This window comes from Ostrea edulis, chromosome 4 (genome assembly GCF_947568905.1).
Source record: "Ostrea edulis chromosome 4, xbOstEdul1.1, whole genome shotgun sequence".
NCBI classification, from domain to species: domain Eukaryota; kingdom Metazoa; phylum Mollusca; class Bivalvia; order Ostreida; family Ostreidae; genus Ostrea; species Ostrea edulis.
The window spans coordinates 13,899,640-13,921,594 of record NC_079167.1 but is presented as its reverse complement, the minus strand read 5'-3'; the positions used below and the strand labels follow the sequence as shown (position 1 = coordinate 13,921,594).

Sequence of the window (21,955 nt, the reverse complement as noted above, 5' to 3'; positions counted from 1 at the left end):
GAAGTTTTAAGAACACATCTTGTCTTTTACTGTTGCTGAACATTAGAATTTAGCTTAGATATTCAGAACAAGAATTTGTTTCTAGATTTCATAGCCCTTGGTAGTAGTGAAACTTCTTCACTAGTATTCAGGTGACGATAAGGCCTGTGGGCCTCTTGTTTGTAGTTTTCACCCTCTCTGGAGGTTTATACAACGGAATAAAGGGTTGAGCTTCTGAAGTCTTGATAGATTCGGTATACGCCCGTCTTTGTTTTGTTAGACAAAATATCATGGCAAAGGCGAAAACACGGGCTAGACATGGGGACCGCCATTACTCAAACCAAACTGTATGTATGGCGCGATTGATTGGATGCCTTGAAAAGCCAAATCACGATGTTTTGAAGGCTTAGAAATGCGACTAAATCGATGAGAGTTAGCGAATTGGACACTTGGCTTGCGAAAATGCCCTTGTTCCCATCGTGGATAAATCTGAAGGTACATGTATTTATACATGTATCTCAGGTTTGACCAAAACACGATAACTTGATAAACAGCAATTTCATAATTTAAAAATTTATTTTACATCACTTCAGATGATGACCTGGCACTGCAACCCTATATCAACTATATCATGTGATTCCCATGACTTGCCAGTGACTAATAGGCCTAGAACACAGAGACAGTTACAGTCCCTTCCACACAGTGGCATGTCAGCGGATGCCAGGTAAAGAACATTACTATAAATTTTAACAACAAATTATTTTATTTATTGATTTACAGTTTGTTTAAAATCGTTTAAATCCCGTTGTTGTGGGTTTTGATGTTGCAACCATTTTTTTTAATTATTTTATTTTTGTGCATTTAATTAAGCATCAACAATGAATAATGTCAACATACCTTGAATTAATGCGGAAATATATGGGGTTCTTGAAAAAAAATCATATTGGGTTCAGCTTCGCCCAATATGATTTTTTTTCAAGAACCCCATATATTTCCGTATTACCCCACGAAGTATCTACATAACTAGTAATTGTATGTGGGCTCTGTACCTTTTATCAGTTGACAAGACAACAAAGTCCCTTTTAATTAGACTCAAATTTATTGTAATGATTTGACAACGTCTGTAAAACGAACAGGTAACTTCCTGGTCGGCAGCTGGCGCGGTAGATCAAAGGAGTAATATATCCGTCAGGAATAATGTGCAAAATGAATATTAAAACGCTCTAAATGGACCTAAATAGTAGGAAAATATCCCGTAATTGGTTTCTGGTAAAGGTGTAAGTGTATACGCCTTGTATGCAATGAATTAAGAGAAGGTGCACAGTACAAGGAAGGGGCGGATCAACCTGCTACATTACGAAACAGGGGAATGGTTGGTACTGGAGAAGGTGCGGAGTCCCAATATATACCTTGATAAATGAAGTAATCACCTTCGCTGGATCTTCCAGCAATTGCTTTTGTGACATATTTGGTGGATCTAACTGACAGAACTGTACCTTTTCAGCGCCTCTCTGGTTATAAATATCACGCTGACCAATCAGAGATCAGTTTACTAAAAAACTAGACTCAACCCGAAGTATGGAGGGGAAAAGGAACGTTGAAAACCCATATTAGAGGCATAGGTAAGCATATTCATATGCTTTGGTGTGTTTTTATTAACATGGCTGGTTGCAAACAGTGGAGACGACCTCCAGATCGAATGTAAACGAACTACATCCATTACTGGGGATAATAATTAGTATTTCACAACTGGAAGTTTATCAAAGTAGGCAAATATATCTACTATTTTCAACCAAGCTCAAGGGGTGGCCATAAACGCGCCTTATTTAGCTTTACCAATGAAATAAAGATGTTTAATTGATATAATCTGGAAAGAAAAATTTTGTAGTGTAACGACAATAAAAAAAAATCTTTTTGAAAACTCATGAGAGCATGAACAGCGACGCTTAACGCCAGCATACATGTACCTCATGAACTGTGTTAGTTAGCGCCTCATGAACTGTGTTAGTTAGCGCCTCATGAACTGTGTTAGTTAGCGCCTCATGAACTGTGTTAGTTAGCGCCTCATGAAAAGAATGCTGGTGCAAAGTGTTGCTGTTTATACCCGCATGTATTTTCAAATTTTTTTTTTTAAAATATTTACATTCTACTTTCATTTCTGTCGAAATATTGCTCCCGTTAAATTACACGTACTATACATGTATTTATATCCAGATTCATACGCACATTCTTGAGGAAATGGATAATTGGATATCATGTGAATTGGTAAATATATCTAAGGTAAAAACATTGGAAATATAAATATTTAGATGTCCTTCAATTTCATGTATTTTCATTCCCAAGGAGCACTGACGTGTTTTTCATAGAGCAAATTCGAACAATATCATATTGTACAGAATCAGTATTTAACATACTGATTTTTTTTTTTAATTATACATTTCAGCAATCACATTATGTAGGTAATATAGATTCAGATTCAAACATGTTACACCCATTATCTCCCTCCAACGTTTTTGGACAATGTACATTTTCGTGATATTTACCTGCAAAGTCAATTGTTTTTACACGTAAAGTTCAACCTATTGGCCGGTCCCCCTTTCAAACAATTTATATTTTCCGTTATTCTTATATGGAAAGTCCGTTATTTCTACATGTAAAGTCCGATTTATTGGCTGGTACCCCCCCCCCCCCCCCTTCTCCGTCTCTCTTGTAAAATAGTAGTTGTAATGAACTATTATACTGAATGATCAACCCACCCACCCCATAACATTTAAAATATTGAGGTTAGGACTTTATCCCTTAGATATTTGACATTGTTTCGTTTTTATTTGAACACATATGAAAGAAGAAAGCCCTATCATTAACCTTTCAAAAGTTAAGGCCTAGGTTTACTGTTTTCTTAAAGGACATATCTCATGTTTTCAAAGTATACAATATTACATGCATTTTGTCTTCTTTATGCTTATAGTAATTAATTCTAATAGTTCGTTCGCCGAAATTTTGCGATAATTAACCACAATACAGACTTAAATCTAAGCCCCGATTTCAAAAAGTCAAGTTAATTAGGTAGGTAGTCACGTGGTACAGTGACGTCATATGCGCCCTTCGGATTGTGAAAGTACTGCGAGATATTATTAAAAACTCTACTTTTAGGGGCCTAATTAATTTACCATGGGCAACATTTAAATCGATGTTGATAAATTGTCCGAGTTTTATATGTGTTCGCCACCAGTGCACACATATAACGATGTAAATACCCAAATATAGCGAGTAAAGCGTGTATGAAATCGACAAAATTGTGAGTAAATAATGTTTATATGGGTCGCTGTCTACAAACTGTTTGGGGATGTTATTCCTTTATACATCTGTAATTGGTGCTGTTTTTCTAAAATAAACAGTGCAATCATTATTTATTTTTGGATTAGACAAATTTTGATACGTTAAATTGTTGACAACTAGGCCCTATGCCAAGCTATTGTCACGCGTGCATTTCGGAAAGAAAGAAAAAGACAACACACACACAAATCAATAAAAATATTCAAATTTAAAGTGGTAATCACATTATTTTATTTTGATAAAGCAATCTTATTACTATTTTTGAATTGTGATCTGCACGTCTTTAGGAAGTACGTAGTGGGAGCACGGCGTTATAGCCTACTGACGCACTCAAGATGCTACGAGTTCAATAAAGAAATAATTTTATAATTCAATTTAAAGTTAGGAAATACAATATTCTATTATTTGTATAATTTACAGTTCAATTATTTTGTATCTTTATTTTTTGTTGTTGTAAATCTACCAGTTGGTAGAAGTTACATTGTATCGTCGATATAATAATGTTGTTACAAGGTGAAGGTCAGTTGATCCGAGTGTGTATTGAATTTGAAGAGCAAAACAGAATGTATGCTATAGGCCTACCAGTGCTTATAGCTTCGATATATCCATTTTCTCGCAGTTTATCAGGGTCTCTGTCCAAGCGATGTTTGAAAAGGTGACTGGGTGGTTTTTTTTTTAAGGTAAAGTTCTTGCTCCAACAAAAAAATTATCCACGTCTTTTTTCTCGTACCTTCCTTCGAAAAATTGAAAAATACTCAGTCTAAATCCTTTCTACCGACAACTAGTACACCCGAGCACGGCACAAAACATCTTTTAAATGCATTATTATTTACAAGCCGTTAACGTGACAATTGGTTTTTTTGTCGATTAATTCTAATCTGTTTATGAAATGGCTAATAGATGTTTTCAAACCCGAGGGCGCATATGACGTCACACAAAATGGCGCGTAAACTAGCGAAAGAAAATATGCATATCGCAAGATTTGAATTTCATCGCTTTCAAACTCGAAAACTACGCAAAATATTTCATTTAAAACACATTTAAAGTAGTTTTAGGCATAAAAAGAGTTAATTTTGCTGAAAAAATGAAAAAGTTTAGAAACATGCGTTGTGTCCTTTAAGTATTCCAAACTCCGAGATTTTGATACCAAATGAAAGGCCATGTCAAATGAAATGCACATCTTAAATATGAAAGCCTCATTACCACCAATTTAAAAGTTATGGCCATGGTTAAAGTTTTTGCGGACAAACAGTCAGACCAAAATGTACAGGAAAAAAAATCAAAGAGTCACACAAGCTCCACTTTTTCACAAAACAGAACACACTATTAGAAATATAGCTCTTGTCACATTGTAAAACTTAAAAATGAAAATAAAAACATTCTCGATTGTTTGTGGTTTTACGCCGTTGTGGCAATATTTCAGCCATTTTACAGTGGAAAAACATCCTTGAAGTATAAATGCAATTAAAATGAAAAGCAGGGTGTATTAAGAAAACAAAAAGGAAAATACATATATCATGTAAATATATTTTATGGGGAAAATGTACAATGTCTGGCTAATGTTGTACTAAGGTTGACCTGAAGATTCTGAATCAGGGATATTTTCATTTGTTGTTTCTGAAACATCACTGTAGTTTGGATTTTCTCCATACTGTTCTACCAGATCAATCCTGTCGCCTGGATTGTATGTCAATTTCTTATTAATATACACATAGATTCCTGCTGCACCCATCGCCAATCCAACAATGAAAAGGCAGATGCCCACAGCCGCCATAGAACCTAAAACAAAAATGAACTAAATAATTAGTGAAGCATTAAAAATTATATTGACTTGTGACGAATTAGGATCGGGGTGTATGATTTTCTATAAATAGAGCTGATGCGATCCGGACTTTATCGTATGGCAATACGATATGACCCAAGGCATAACGAATGTCGGGTAAAATAAGTACGGCTGTTTTGTGAGAGACTGCCATTCTGAAACAGACGCTGGAGAGCAGTAAGTAGAACGTACGGTGAATAAAGAAACTAACAAAATACGGTGTCTAGTCTACTAGTAGGGAAACGTTTGAAGGTGTGGACGTTCACCTGGTGGTTTTTTTTAAAAATCGATTAATCAGTCCTTCAACAAAATGGGATATGTCTTGTATAAGGACAAATCACCCGCACTCCCGGAATTGTCACATTAAGATATATAGTTACTTTTTATGATAAAGATATTTTTATGCCCCCCTTTGAAAAAGAGGGGGCATATTGTTTTGCACCTGTCGGTCTGTCGGTCGGTCTGTAGACCATGTGTTGTCCGCTCGATATCTTGAGAACCATTCACTTGATGATAATGATATTTCATATGTGGGTTAGTTATGAGTAGAAGAGGATCCCTATTGTTTTTCAGGTCAAAAGGTCAAGGGTCAATCTACTCTGGACATAGGAATATAATGTCCGCTCCATATCTTGAGAACCCTTTGCTTGAAAGACATCAAAATTGGCACACTGGTACATCCTAAGGAGTAGATGACCCCTATTGATTTTGAGGTCATATGGTCAAAGGTCAAGGGCCAAACTGGGCATAGGAATATACTGACCATTCAATGTCTAGAGAACCCTTTGCTTGACAGACATCAAACTTGGTACGCCAGTACATCTTCAGAAGAAGATGACCCCCATTGATTTTGAGGTCACATGGTCAAAGGTCAAGGGTCAAACTGGACATAGGAATATACTGCCCGTTAAATTTCTCGAGAACCCTTTGCTTGACAGGCATCCAAACTTCATACACTGGTACGTCTTCAAGAGAAGATGACCCCTATTGATTTTGAGGTCACATGGTCAAAGGTCAAGGGTCACACCAGACAGGAATATACTGTCCGTTCAATATTTTGAGAACCCTTCGCTTGGCAGACATCAAACTTGGTCCACTGTACATCTTCAGGAGAAAATTATCCCTATTTATTTTGAGGTCACATGTTTAAAGGTCAAGGGTCAAACTGGACATAGGAATATACTGTCCGTTCAATATCTTGAGAACCCTTTGCTTGACTGACATCAAACGTGGTACACTGGTACGTCTTCAGGAGAAGACGACCCCTATTGATTTTCAGATCACATGGTCAAAGGTCAAGGGTCAAACTGGACATTGTAATATACTGTCTGCTCCATATCTTGAGAACCCTTTGCTTGACAGACATTAAACTTGGTACACTGGTACATCTTCAGGAGAAGATGACACCTATTGATTTTGAGGTCGCGTGGTCAAAGGTCAAGGGTTAAACTGTACATAGGAATATACTGTCCGCTCAATATCTTGAGAACCCTTTGCTTGACAGACATCAAACTTGGTACACTGGTACATCTTCAGGAGAAGATGACTACTAATTATTTTAAGGTCACATGGTCAAAAGTCAAGGGCCAAATTGGGCATAGGAATATACTGTCCGTTCAATATCTTGAGAACCCTTTGCTTGACAGACATCAAACTTGGTACACTGGTACATCTTCAGGAGTTGATGACCCCTATTGATTTTTAGGTCACATGGTCAATCCACTCTTGACATTGAAAGATATTGTCTGCTCAATATTTTGAATTGATAATACTACTCTCAATCAAATGATGTGTGTGTGTATAACCCTTTTCAATTTTGCACCATGGGGGGCATATGTGTTTTACAAACATCTCTTGTTATAAGTATAGGTAATCTTTAATATATCTGTATATACTGACTCGTTTATTTCCCAATCATTTGATTGAGATATATACCAATAAGTATAGGGACTCGTACAAATCTTTGAACCCCAACACATTAATTACAGTCTTAACGAGCATTCTGATTAGCTGAGATTCAACAAACTAGAAAAAAAATTAAAACGTTATGCATATTAAGCTCTCACCAGTTGTAGGTGAATTTCCGAAAAATTAGGCTTATGCTTAGCGCTTAAGACTGTAACAGTGAGGATTATTTAACTTGCCAAAGACTGCCTTGTTTTAAATGCCGAGCGCTTGGCGAAGGAGCAATCACTACAAATGTTTCGTCTTAGGTTTGACGGGGCTCAAAATAACCACTTTCTGGTTACGAAGCAAACGTTCTACCTTTAAGCTACCGCGACCGGTACTTGTCATGAGGTAAATACAATGTACGTATATAACATTAATATGAAAAAAATTATTTAGTGTCCAATAGTTACATGTATTTGTTGGTCAAATGCTTTGCAGAGCTTATGTTTTCCCATGTTGTGCAGTACTTGCTCATTAGAAATAAAGCTTTATTTTATCTTAACATTTGGGTTGGGTTTTTTTTCAACATAGCAGCAAAAAGCAAAATATAAATTGGGAATGCCCAAACTGACATTGCCGTTGGGGGTTACAATAGGTCCTCAATACTCCAGGCAAATAATGTGCTTCTCAGGTGGTTAAAGCATCATACTTCACTTTAAAATGTCAATAATTGTATAACGTCTGTCTCCTAATTCAGAAAAATTATACATGTAATATTCCATGCAATAGTAAATATAAGATATTTCCAGTTGTTGATTTAAGATTTGAAATGAATATCAGTCGGAAGAAAATTTCTTTATAAATTCTACTCCATGAAACCAAGTCAACAAGGGCACCGCTAAGCGGAGCATCCCCTCGCGGCAGGAAATCAAATTATTTTAATTACTCGGTGTCAGAGATGGCGCTTTTAATTCCTACAGACTGTCTTTGCGCACGCCAACGTGCACTAATATGACAATGCACAAATACAAACTTACCTGCAGCAGACGTAAGCTGTCTCGTTTTCTTTAAACTGATTCCCTGTTAATTGAAACCGAAGCGACCAGAATCGTAACTTGACAGGGTACCAGTTTAAATTAACCGGAAGTGAGTATTGTCAACTCGTACATAAAATTTCACAGTTTTAAGGTAGTAAAGACGCGATATTTTAAGAAATATTTCACCGATTAACTTGAAAATGAATAGGGTTCGTCTTTTCACAATGCCACATATGTATGTGAAGGCTGAGAATCGTTAGTGCAAAGGTTCTCTTTAAATCTTTCCCACAAGCTCTAATGGACACACAAATACACGCACAGCAGCGATGCTATATCCCCTCCGCAACTAGTTGCACGAGGGGATAAATATGCAGCTTAGGAAAGGAGAGAGATGACCAGGATTACTACAAACGGTGCATAATACGCCCGTGACTAGGTGTTTTTCTTCAGCCATAATTTGTATTTAAAAAAAAGTGCTTTGGTTAGTATCAGGCTGTGTGATATACTTTCTTTGCATAATATTTCATAATGATTTCAGCTTCTCCATCGTCAACTTCCCATATTTAGCAATATTCCGTTATCACCTGCATGTGGTGTTTATATTTCTCAACTGGTTCTATACGCTTGTTCTGCGTATAATCAGTTTTTAAATCGAGGCAGGCTTCTGACAAACAAGTTGATGGTGCAGAGATTTGAACATTCATTTAAATTCAGTATTTCGCAAATTCTATGGTCATTATAACAATTTAGTTTGCCAATACAACCTATCATTGGGTCAAATGCTGTTTGACTTGTTTCATACTGATTGTTAGGCCGTTCTTGACACGGATTTTAACTACGGATAACTCCGTTTACCTGATCAAATATAGGGCTCACGGCGGATGTGGCTGGTCAACAGGGGATGCTTACTCCTTCTAGGCACCTGATTCTCTGGTATATCCAGGGGTCTGTGTTTGTCCATCTCTCTATTTTGTATACCATATAGAAGTTATGAGATTGATCACTGTTCGTTATCTCCACCTTTCATGGATAAAGGGTTCTAGGTTAACACTGTGACAGGAGGTAGATAGACAAACCAAAAGATCTGTGAGTAAAATATTTCCCAAAAGACCAAGTTCAACAACCTCTCAATATTCAAAACGTCAAAGAAAATTGAAAATTGTTGAGAATCAAAATCTTTGCACTATTCACATCCTCGGGTTATTTACAAATACCATGGCATGCAAGGTGAATATAACGAACAGTGATAATTCTCATAACTCCTATAAGCAATACAAAATAGATAGTTGGGCAAACACGGACCCCTGGACACACCAGAGGTGGGATCAGGTGCCTAGGAGGAGTAAGCATCCCCTGTTGACCGGTCACACCCGCCGTGAGCCCTAAACTGTGGGAAGTATTATAAGGACAAACCACGCCCTTTAATATAATATTTCCTCAAAATTAACTAATTTCAGCAACCTATAATTTTCTTAAAAGTTTAAGAAGATCAAATTCCTTGTCACATGCACATCTTCCATACCATATAAATGATCTAAAAATAAGAAGGTCCTCACTTGAAAACTATGGAAGTAAAAATAAAGGACATCATGTACTTTCTATGCAATATTTCCTAAAAACTGACAAAATTCAATATCCTGTAATATTCTTTGAAATTGAAGAAAGTCAGAATCCTTGCCACACACGCATCTTCCATACCCATACAAATACTCTGTAAAATAAGGTCCTCACTTGAAAACTTGAAGGAAAAACAAACATCGGGTACTCTCTATGCAATAATTCCTCAAAACTGACTAAGTACAACTTGTAATTTTCTCAAAAATTGAAGAAAATCAAAATCCTTGAAACATGCACGCTTTCAATACCCATATAAACACTCTGAAAACTAAGGTTCTCACTTGAAAACTGTGAGAGGAGTTCACCGAACAAATCATGTACTTTCTTTGTAATATTTCCTCAAACCTGACTAAGTACAGCAACCTGCATTTTTCTCAAAACTTGAAGAAAATCAAAATCCTTGCCACATACACATCTTCAATATCCATACAAACACTCTGTAAAACAAGATGGCCCTCACTTAAAAAGTTCGCCGTACAAATTATGTACCCTCCATATAGCAATAGTTTTCATATAAAGGGGTACAACTCCTGCAAGAGAGGTCAAAATGAATCAAAATTGCAATATGATCTAGAGTGACCCACAAAGAAGCTACATAGCAAGTTTCAGGATAATATATGACAGAGAAATGAAATTAGAAACAAAACCCCGAGCGGACGGACGCACAGACATCGCTGTACCATAATACGTCCCGTCTAAAGAATGGCGTATAGAAAATCCTACATGGAAAGGTATTTACTTTAGGATACCTCGAAACTGAACACATAGGATGATAACACATTACCTGGACTGTAACCGTTAGATTGGCCTCCACTGGATGTTTGAGCTTTGTTGATACCAGACGCAGATGAAGGTCGGTAGAAGCGTCCTTGAAAAATCAACCACAGAGAATTAATGTAATATCGAATACCTTATAAACATCCAATTTTATATTCTTTTACAGAAACATTTTTTCCTACAACACTTATTTTGTTGGCCAGTATCTGGCCAATAGACTCCAATCTGTAGGACTAGGCTCAAACTATCAGCCTTTTTTCATTGGTTATTGTATGTCATGTGGTACTTAGTCTTGATACCACGTTATCAAATTGTTTGATTCATTATGCCCCCGAGATCGAGATCGGGGGGCATATTGTTTTTGTCCTGTCTGTCATTCTGTTTGAAACTTTAACCTTGCTAATAACTTTTGAACAGTAAGTGATAGAGCTTTGATATTTCACATGAGTATTCCTTGTGATAAGACCTTTCCATGGGTACCAACATTTTTGACCCCTTGACCTTTGAGTTTGACCTACTTTTTGAAAACTTTAACCTTGCTAATAACTTTTGAACAGTAAGTGATAGAGCTTTGATATTTCACATGAGTATTCCTTGTGATAAGACCTTTCCATGGGTACCAACATTTTTGACCCCGTGATCTTGACGTTTGACCTACTTTTTGATAACTTTAACCTTGCTAATACCTTTTGAATAGTAAGTGATAGAGCTTTGATATTTCACATGATTATTCCTTGTGACAAGACCTTTCCGTGGGTACCAACATTTTTTACCCTGTGACCTTGACATTTGACCTACTTTATGAAAACTTTAACCTTGCTAATAACTTTTGAACAGTAAGAGATAGAGCTTTGATATTTCACATGAGTATTCCTTGTTACAAGATCTTTCCGTTGGTATTGAACCTTTTGATCTTGACATTTGACCTACTTTAATTTTTTTTTTACATTGGTCATAACTTCTGAATGGTAAATATTAGAGCTTTCATATTGTATATGAGCATTTCTTTTGACAAGATCTTTCTACTGGTACCAAGGTACCAAGCTATTTGCCCTTGTGACCTTGGCAATCTTCGGAATTGGCCATTATCGGGGGCATTTGTGTTTCACAAACACATCTTGTTTGAATCTGCATCACACTCAAATAAATTACAGAAAATGTCTCTACTGTTCATGTTTAATTATCATAAACCATTTACTGTCGGAGTAATTTCACAATAGTTGATCTCCCTTGACATAGAAAAACAAAACTGATAAAATGGAACTTTATAACAGAAGGTAACAGACTGGATTCCCTGACAAAAACTAGTTCTTGACATTCGAATGGATCTGTTGTCACTGGCCTTGGCTTCTCTGGTCAAACAAAATAGCTCATGTCTTCTGACAATTTTGTCAAAATGTAACTTGAATCTCCTGAGAATGATGATTAACAGCCTATTGCAGACCTTTCTCCAATTCACAAAAGGAACAATACACAGTTATACAGAGATCTACTTATCTTATCTCGATGTTTGAGTGTTTTTTGCAAGTGGGGCATACATAATTTGAAAACGTAAGGAAGTTTTAACTTACTTGAATACAGGTCACAAGTGTCACTCTGAGAAACTACATTGCCGGCTTGTCGTGGATGAGATGACGTTAATCTGCATAATGACGTCGTATTACAGAAGGCAAAACTTTTGCAGGTAGCCCCTTCTTGTTCGATACATAATTTGGCACACTGGGAACTCGATACATTTGAAAACTCCAAAATATCGGAAAATGTCATTGTCTTTCTTTGCAATAATTTGAAATCATGAATGTAATTTCCTGAAAAAATCGAATACCAGTATACTGCATATGTATATATATATATATGTGTGTGTGTGTGTGTGTGTGTGTGTGTGTGTGTGTGTTCAAAATTATTGTTATATAGGACTGTAATTTTAATACGTTTTGCTATGTTCATTGTGACTTGTTATCTGCAAACTCTTTATAATCTCTGATGGTAACACGTGAATAAGAGAGAATTAGATCAAAATCAAATTGCTTTCGTTCGAGTCACGTGATTTATGCAAGGCATCGCCAAAACACATCTGCATAACCCATACCAAGATTTATCCTTTGACTAGCGTTCAAGAACAAGACATTTAGGCATATAAACTTGAATATCCAGTTAGCTTCAAGCTGCAACAGACAGTGATGTTAAAACGCGAAGTATTTCAATATCAACTTAACTTTCTATTTCCAGATTAAAAATATGAGCAATATGAGCAACAATATACCAATTGCATCATGATTTAATGATAAGTAGATATTGACTACATGAGTGACTGCGATGTTAATACATTTTTTTTTCAGCCCAGCGTGATTAGGCAAAAAAAATGTAAACATTCATGACGTCAATTTCAAATAAGGAGATTACTTTCAACAAATACATTTGAAAGTACCCAAACTATTCGTAACAACTATATTCTTGAATTTTATTCAGTTCTCAATCAGTCATATTGAACACAGAGTTAGGTATAATTTGACACCTCGTACTTTTTGTTGTTATTGACAACAGCGATACTAAATATAAGTTTACGCCCCAGTGCAATGTTTATATCAACTGTGATATATTTTCTGCGATAAATGAATAAGCTGATCAAAAGTCGTGTCGCAAGATGTTTTAGGTGTTTTGACAGCTGTCCATACATGTCCAAATAATTCGAAATTTTCTGACTGCACGTGCCTGTTACGGATAGAATGTATACATGTAAACTTATACGGTACCAATTTTGATGCACCAGATGCGACAAATAATGTCTCATCAGTGATGCTCTAGCCGAAATTTTGGAAATTCGAAATAACAATAAACTTGTAAGAGCTAAAAGGAAAACTCGAGTGCCAAAAACTGGAGCCAAATTCGTCCAAGGATAGAGCTATGCATGAGGGAGATAATCCTTAATTTTGAAATGAATTTCTAAATTTTATCCCAGCAATCAAATATACATCCGTATTTCCAAGCTAGTAACGAAGTACTTAGCTACTGGCCTGTAGAAACCCTCGGGGACTAACAAGTCCACCAGCAGATGCCTCGACCCAGGGGTCGTAATGTAAAACTTATACGGTACCAATTTTGATACACCGGATGCGCATTTCGACAAATAATGTCTCTTCAGTGATACATTGTATATAAAAAACGTGGGGATCTGGGTAAAAATAGGTCCTCAGTACCCCTTGCTTGTCGTAAGAGCGACTAAATGGGGAGATCTTTCGGATGAGACCACAAAAACTCGGACCTCATGTCACAGCAGGTGTGGCACGATAAAGATCCCTCCCTGCTCAAAGGCCGTAAACTAAATTTTGCAGCCCTTCACCGGCAATAGTGACATCTTAAATAAATGAAAAAATCTCGAGCGAGACGTTAAACAATATACAACCAACCAACCATACATTGTAAAAATATACAATGGTTGTGCTCGCTCCGACGGTAGCACCATATTAATTTTGAACTTGATAAGTGGTACTAGACAAGTTGATGATACATTTAAATTAGTAGTAGTTTTCTTGTAAAGTTTTCTTTTCCATTTAATATTAAAGCAATACAAGCTGTAACTGACGGCATTTTTTCAACTATCCAATTATGCATCAATTAACCCCCATCGGTATAACTAATATAATCCCCAAGATCTGAGGAAAAATAAACAAAGGAATACTGTTTCAGAGCATACCTACAATGAGCGTTTCGTATCAACCGCCACTGCGTTGTATACACGGAAATGGGGACGATGATTGCCGAACATAATCGGGTTGCTGAGACCGAGGTCATATACAAAGATGGAAACTGACGTGAGTAACTACACGTTTCGTTTGTTTAAAATATTAAATCGTTTCATGAATGACAAGAAGTACTAAAAGTGTAAGAAAGTAATAATTACGCAAATGTGTCACTGAAATGAAGGTTTGATAGTGAATTTTCTATAAAATTGGCATGTTAAATTGTTTACAATATGGCACGTGCTCAGTGCGTCTCTTTCGCTTTTTTCCGAACTGGTGACCCCAAGGTCAATGCACATTGGAGATTACGAGCAGGAATTACTGACAGGATGACAATGATTCATGAATCGACATTTTCTGCTGATTTGACAGGTTTATTGCTTCACTCTGATTCTATTAAGTTAATATATATATTCAACCACATATATGTCAAATAAAGTTATTTACCGTCAGTTACGGCTTGTATTGCTTTAAACCAGAAAATTGTTCATAGCAAATGAAAATAGTATCACATTTCTCAGGGCTTTTTGTGGTTAAAGTTGTAAATTAATTATATCTGGCGTTATTAAGTTATATCTAGCGTTGTGCAGAAGACTTGTAAATCAACTTTATTTGCGAGCGAGAAATATTCGCGAAATGTGCGAGGACAATTTTCTCATGAATATTTACATTATTTCCATATTCTATCGGCGATTCACAAAATAGAAGTAGTAATTTGCAGTATGCAACCACTTGTGATTTCTACTAAAATATTTCAAAAGAATATTTGTATCGAACATAAATGAATGATATATTTGAAGTCAAAGCTAAATCAAATGAAGATATCTGGTATATGCTACGAATCGTCTATAGTCACAAAAGATGTGGGTTTGTTTTGTTTTTTTAAAGTACATTTTTACTTACTTGAGTAGAAGGAACACGTTAAACTTGGAGAAGCGGAACTGGCCGCAATATCTAGTTCGTGAACCTTCAACAGAAGACAATTCTTGGTACTTGAGCAGTATTCGAATGATTTGCAAGAAAACTTTGTGTACTGAGAACACTGTTTTGCACATAAGTTCGCTGAAGGCACGTTGTGTATCGTTGCATCTGCAGCCACTGAATACGTCACTCCAGATGACACGGTGTACTGATCCAGGAAGTAACCTACAAGACAAAAGCTATTAGATCATGTTTTATCAGAATATTTCTCTTGTAATCATGGATTAATGCAAGGAGAATCATTGTCGCCTATTTTATCATTATATGTAAATGAATTTGAAATGGAGTTTATTAAAACCTTATGTGTCCCAACAGAGGTCAGAGATATTGTTTTATTTCTTATAATGTATGCTGATGATACTGTACTTTTTTCATATACAGCAACTTGTTTACAAAATATGTTGAATACTTTATGTAGTTTACAAAATATGTTGAATACATTATGTAGTTACAATCCCGTGGGGATCCGGGTTAGAATAGGTCCTCAGTACCCCTTGCTTGTCGTAAGAGGCGATTAAATGGGGCGGTCCTTCGGATGAGACCGCAAAAACCGAGGTCCCGTGTCACAGCAGGTATGGCACGATAAAGATCCCTCCCTGCTCAAAGGCCATTAGCGTCGAGCATAGGCCTACATTTTGCAACCCTTCATCGGCAGTGGTGGCGTCTCCATATGAGTGAAATATTCTCGAGAGGGGCATTAAACAATATTCAATCAATCAGTCATACCATAGAATGTGTTCCGGAGTCAGTATTATTATAACGTACCCTAAATGTGGAAGATAATCTTAGGAGTCGCCTTTAATTTCCATGGTGAATTTAATAAAGCAGAAAATAATGAAGAGTATGAAAGTTCTGTTATCGAAGATGAAGTTTTACATTTAAATGTCTCGACAAAGTTAAAATTATTTGACACATATGTGAGTAGTATTGCAAATTATAGTTGTGAAGTGTCGGGTTGTATTCCTGCAAAAGAATTAGAAAGTGTACATTTGAATTTTTGTAAGACAGTCCCAGGTGTTAAAAAAAATCCACAGCTTCGATGTTGATTTAATCAGAATCAGATATCTAGATTTCCATTAGAATTGGAGAGAAAATTTAGAATGGTGAAATATTTTCAAACTGAGAAACACTGATAACTATATTATGTAATATATATACTGTATAGATACTGAATTGTGTAAACATTGTCGTTTGGGACCAAATACCAAATGTTGGTTATCTACTGTAAGGGACATGCTGTTTTCTGTTGGACTAGGGTATGTTTGGTATATAAACACTGTTAATGAAAATCTGGTATTATTAGAAGTAAGACAAAGGTTAAATGATATATTTCTACAAAACATGATTAGTTTTATCAATAATTCATAGAAGTGTCGTATGTATAGGTAAATTTACCATGGGTCGGATTTGCAACTTTATTTCACAAAACCGATTCCAGTTCAATATATGCAATGTAAAAGTAAATTTAGAATGTCCTCCCATAAGCTGGAAATCGAAAGAGGGAGATGAAAGCTGAAGATAACGAAGAGTGATCAATCTCATAACTCCTATAAGGAATACAAAATGGAGAGATGGGCAAACACGGATCCCTGGATATACAAGAGATGGGATCAGGTGCCAAGGAGGAGTAAGCATCCCCTGTCGACCGGTCATACCCGTCATGAAGACATGAACCCTATGTCTAGATCAGGTAAGCGGATATGAAACAAGTGGGTATGAAACAAATCAGACAGCAATGACTCAATGATAGGTTATGTTGGCAAACTAGGTCATTATAACAACCATAGAATTTGTGAAATGCTAACTTTAAACGAGACTGTTGAAATCCCTGTAACATCGACTTGTTTGCCAGTAGTCTGTCTCGATTTCAAACTGATCATACGCAAAACAAGCTCTTGTGTATCAAATCAGTTGAGAGATACATGTATAAACACCATGTTCAGGTGATAATTAGATATTGCTACATAAATATGGGAAGATGACGATGGAGAAGCTGAAAGAGATATTTTGATATACCTGAGTGCAACAGAGCGTGTAAATTGTGTACAAATAGAGATATTGAAGACGAATATTACTTTATAATTATTTTTTCTTTATATGAATAACTAAGAAAATTATGTTTTGATAAGTATTATTATGAAAATCCGTCATGTATAAATTATTACAACTGTAGTCAAATAAATATAACTATAAATGACTGAAGGATTTTTAAATTGACAATCAACAGAAAAGCAATCGCCTGCGTCTCGAGAACGATACTCTTGTTTACAAACAACATGGCGATGCAGACCCTCTTCCACATGTTTGTAATTTTGTTGGACTTTGTTGTCTGAGCACATAAGATTTAATTGCATTGCAATCCGTCAACAGCAACCTGAATATATGAAATATCTTTCAAAATAGTAGATATAAAAATTATTTCGCATTTTTCGTCAGCAAAAACATGTACATGTATTCCGTTTCGGAAGCTGCCATAGCGTCCTGAAATGACCTAATTTATAACTATATAGAAAAAGGATTGGTTACATATTTCTGAATCATAGTAGAATAGAAATAGAAGGTTTTGTTTTGCAGGATACTCCTCTCTGTCTTGAAATGTTGTTTTAAATATAAAGGTCTAGGCTAACGCTTCGGCATTTATTAGATCAACTGAGTAAACTCATTTGCCCTATTGCAATTGGTCAGCGTCCGTCGTCATCCGTCGTGCGTTAACAACTGAATATTTTTAATTTCTTGATAACTATCATTCCATTTCTTTTCAAATTTGATATGAAGCATCTTTGGGTCAAGGGGAACATAAATTGTAAATTTCAGGACTCCTGCATCCTTAGGGGAGCGACAAAAAGTGACATGTTTTCAAAAATATTTTTTAGAACCTCAACGAAATGCATAGAGATGAGAGCTGGAAGGCCACAACCAAAATTGTGAATTTCATAATCCCTGGGGTAGAGCTTCTGACTCCAGGGCAAACTTGTTGTATATAGTGTATACAATGTATGTGTAAAACATCTAATTAACATCATCTTTAGTGCTACTTATACTAAATTGAAACTAAATAGATATTTAGGAGGAGTATGTGGTCCTTTACCAAAGTTGTAAATTTCATGATTCCATGGGTAAGGGTTTTGGTTCCTGGGTGGGCCAAACCTATTATAGTGATTATTGTCTTTATCATTTGAAAGACTTTAACTTTATGTTTGCTAATACAGTGTAAAAACAAAATGCATGTTTTGGAAAAGGATTCCCAAAATTGTGACTTATGCAACCCAAGGGTTTTGAGTCTAGGACATGTCCAAATTAAGCATATCGTGTTAATTTTACATATATTATGTTAAGCATATCGTGTTAATTTTACATATATTATGTTAAGCATATCGTGTTAATTTTACATATATTATGTTAAGCATATCGTGTTAATTTTACATATATTATGTGAAGTCTTTTATCAGTATAGGCATTGACGGGTGGCATTTAAGTTTTAAGAACACATCTTGTTCATACTGTTGCTAAATATTAGAATCTAGTTTAGATATTCAGAACAGGATTTTTTTTTCTCTTGATTTCATAGCCCATGGGACTAGTAATACTGTGAACTAATACTCAGTGGACTGATAAGGCCTGTCGACCTCTTGCATTCCCAAGAATTATAACAAATTTCTTAAGATGTTTTAACCTAAACAGCAACGGGGGACATGCCAGACGTTTGATTGGTCATGCATTTTTATTAAAACAAAAATATAACAATCATTGAAAATTAAGATACTACAAACTACTTTTATATTATATTTCCAGTAACATAAGCGAACATTTTGCTTCATGTCTGTCCTCTATTAATAGGTGATGAATGAAAAGATTACAAGCAGCATTCCCCTTTGGACTCTTTAGAATCACTTGTGTTTCTTAGGTGGGATCTCTGGCATTAATTAGTTTTTAGCTATTTGGTTGCTACATTTGCTCTCTTTGTAAGAAGACAGACATTATGATATGCATGTAGAATACAATGGACTGAAGATCAGCACTAAATCGTGTCATTTTGATTAGTTGAAATCTGAAATACTTGTTGTATCGATTTGAAATAATATTTCAAGAAATTAGTAAAAAAAAAATTAAGTAGGAAATATAGTACATCTTTTCGTGGTTGATATCCAGCATCATCAACAAAAGCAAGAATTTTATTGTGTTCACAAATGTAAAGTGAATAACTTCCCAAATTTTGCTCCAAAGAAAAATTGTCATGGTAGCTTCCGAAACGGGGGATAATGATGATAAGCAATGATTTGGACCCACTCTGATTTGTGGCAGAACCGTTCTCCAAAAGAAAAAGGATCATATATGTGCATCGACATTTTGTTAACATGTGTATCGATCTCGGAATGCAGACGACTGATTTTCTGTTGAGTGCCAAATATCCTTAAGTCATTCATAAATTTGTAGCATAATGATATATTGACTAATTCTTATGATTATAAATTGAAACTATCAATCATTGATTTCATTATTTTTATTAGAAAAATTCGAATGTAAAAATAGTAGGGACGATCGCGGAACAGCAATAAAATTAAAGTTTAACGGCTTATTTAAGATAATACACAGGAATAGACCGGTCGAAGACGTGAAATCAATTTAGTCTTAGTGGGTATTTCGTTTTAAACCGATATATCTATTTTTCGTGTGAAAGTTTGATATTTATTACAGCTCTCTGATAATCGTTTGATGACGTAATCGGTGTATTGCAGAATAATGGCCTCGACATTTCTTTGATATGTGGTATAACAGGTAGAATAAAAGATTACTTGTGTGAGTTGCAATATATCATAATGAAATATAACTCGCATGAGTACAAGTTGCAATATATTATAATGAAATGATTTACGTGAGTACCATTCACAATGTATCATATTGAAATGTAACTCACGTACGTATGAAAGATAAAGATTTAACGAACAGTGATCATTCTCATAACTTCTATAAGCAATGCAAGATAGAACGTTGGGCGAACACAGACCCCTGGATATACCAAAGGTGGGATTAGGTGCCTAGGGGGAGTAAGAATCCCCTGTCGACCGGTCACACCCACCGTGAGTCCTTTATCTTTATCAGGTAAACGGAGCTAATATATTATATAATGAAAAGTGATTTACGCAAGTACTGTTCACAATGTATTATAATAAAATGTAACTTACGTGAGTACAAGTCGCAGTATTCCTGACGTTGAACTATACCGGAGGAGTTATCAGCATGAACATGACTAAGAAAACAATCCCCAAGATCAAAACAGTAACTAAAAGAAAGACACTCGTACTCCATATTCGACACACAACGTCGCGCGCAATCTTCCACTGATAGTCCACCAATCGCATTGTCCATTTTTGTGAAAATAAAGTATTTTCTATATATGTTGAAATGTCTTAGTAGTAAATCTGAAATGTAAGGACAATAGGACAAAATCATACTGTAAAATCAGTATTCAATTCCAGCATAAATTTTACTCAATGTGTGGATGGGTAAACAGTTGATAAAATTAAGTATATTCTTTGCCATGAGAGATATATCAATAAGGTTACACCAACAACTTAATGTATATGTCAATGTTCAATATTTACTTGACTCGTCTGGCCTCCCGTTCCTTAAAATACTAGTTCTGATCGTTGTTGCATTGAATGTCTGCAATGTACATGTAATACTTACATTGGTTATTGCCCAGTCAATGATAAACCCTCTTCGGATCAAAGAACATGTTTTGTAACACAAAATTTGTAACATATGTTTGAAATTAGATTCGTTCATTTTCATATAGGTATGAGCAAATAAAGATAACGAACAGTGATCAATCTTATAAAACCTATTATAAATTACAAAATTAAGAGAAGGACAAAAACGGACTACTAAACAAACCAGAGGTGGGACCACATACCTAGGAGGGATAAAACATTCCACTTCTGCTCCGTACTTGGATATATATTGAACATAGATGTTAACGGCAAACGAACAATTCAACTTTATGACAAACGGGATAATTTCAGCTTCTCTATCGTCAACTTCCCATATTTATGTCGTAATATTCCATTATCACCTGCATATTGTGTTTATGTCTCTCAACTGATTCGATGCGGAAGAGCTTGTTCTGCTTATGATCAGTTTTTAAATCAAGGCAGGCTACTGACAAACAAGTTGATGTTACAGAAATTTCAATATTTTCGTTTAAAGTCAGCACATCGCAAATTCTATGATCGTGATAACATCTAGCTGTCATTGGGTCAAATGCTGTCTGACGTGGTTCATACAAAATGTATCATTTGTGAAGTCGTTTTTGGTCGGGTTGCACAACGTGCAAACGGCTTATAGAATGGTGAATGACGGCGGGCGTCCCTGTAATAGGGTACCTACTTTGTGTAACCAACTCCTCTCAAACCTCTAACCTGACGTTTCTCAAACTTACTACAATTGTTATGAATAACTTGAGGATGTGCACGTGACTTTTTAAAAGTGATCAGACATTTTTCGAAAAATTTACATGTAGTTGAACTTTGTCATTTTTTTAAGCATGTCTTGGTTTTGTTTGTGTCCTTTCTTTGAGAATAAAGTTTTTCTTCGTTTTTGTTTCTTTTTCACATGTCAATGTTCATTTTGAAAACGAGGAGTTTTTCCTATCACAAGTCAAAATTGTGACATTTTACCTATTTTGTGTAATCAACCCCTTTCACACCTTTAACTTGACAGTCCTCAAACTTTGTTCATTTATTATGGACACATTGAAGATGTGCATGTGTCTTTTT

General features: G+C 35.6%; 2 protein-coding genes across 3 annotated transcripts in view; both read right to left on the bottom strand.

Annotated features, from left to right (window-relative positions):
- The window catches only part of LOC125670354 (solute carrier family 17 member 9-like), a 960,148-nt gene that overhangs the window by 253,233 nt on the left and 684,960 nt on the right, over window positions 1–21,955 (bottom strand). The window lies entirely within an intron of this gene.
- Window positions 2,366–21,955, bottom strand: part of LOC125670858 (uncharacterized) — a 35,708-nt gene continuing 16,118 nt past the window's right edge. Inside the window, exons 26-31 of the mRNA XM_048906262.2 lie at window positions 20,783–20,843; window positions 20,363–20,599; window positions 15,102–15,344; window positions 12,030–12,266; window positions 10,466–10,549; window positions 2,366–5,094 (exon numbers count right to left, since the gene is read on the bottom strand). Of these exons, the coding sequence (XP_048762219.2) occupies window positions 4,883–5,094; window positions 10,466–10,549; window positions 12,030–12,266; window positions 15,102–15,344; window positions 20,363–20,599; window positions 20,783–20,843 (1,074 nt within the window). The 3' untranslated portion in view covers window positions 2,366–4,882. The remainder of the gene's footprint in view (window positions 5,095–10,465; window positions 10,550–12,029; window positions 12,267–15,101; window positions 15,345–20,362; window positions 20,600–20,782; window positions 20,844–21,955) is intronic.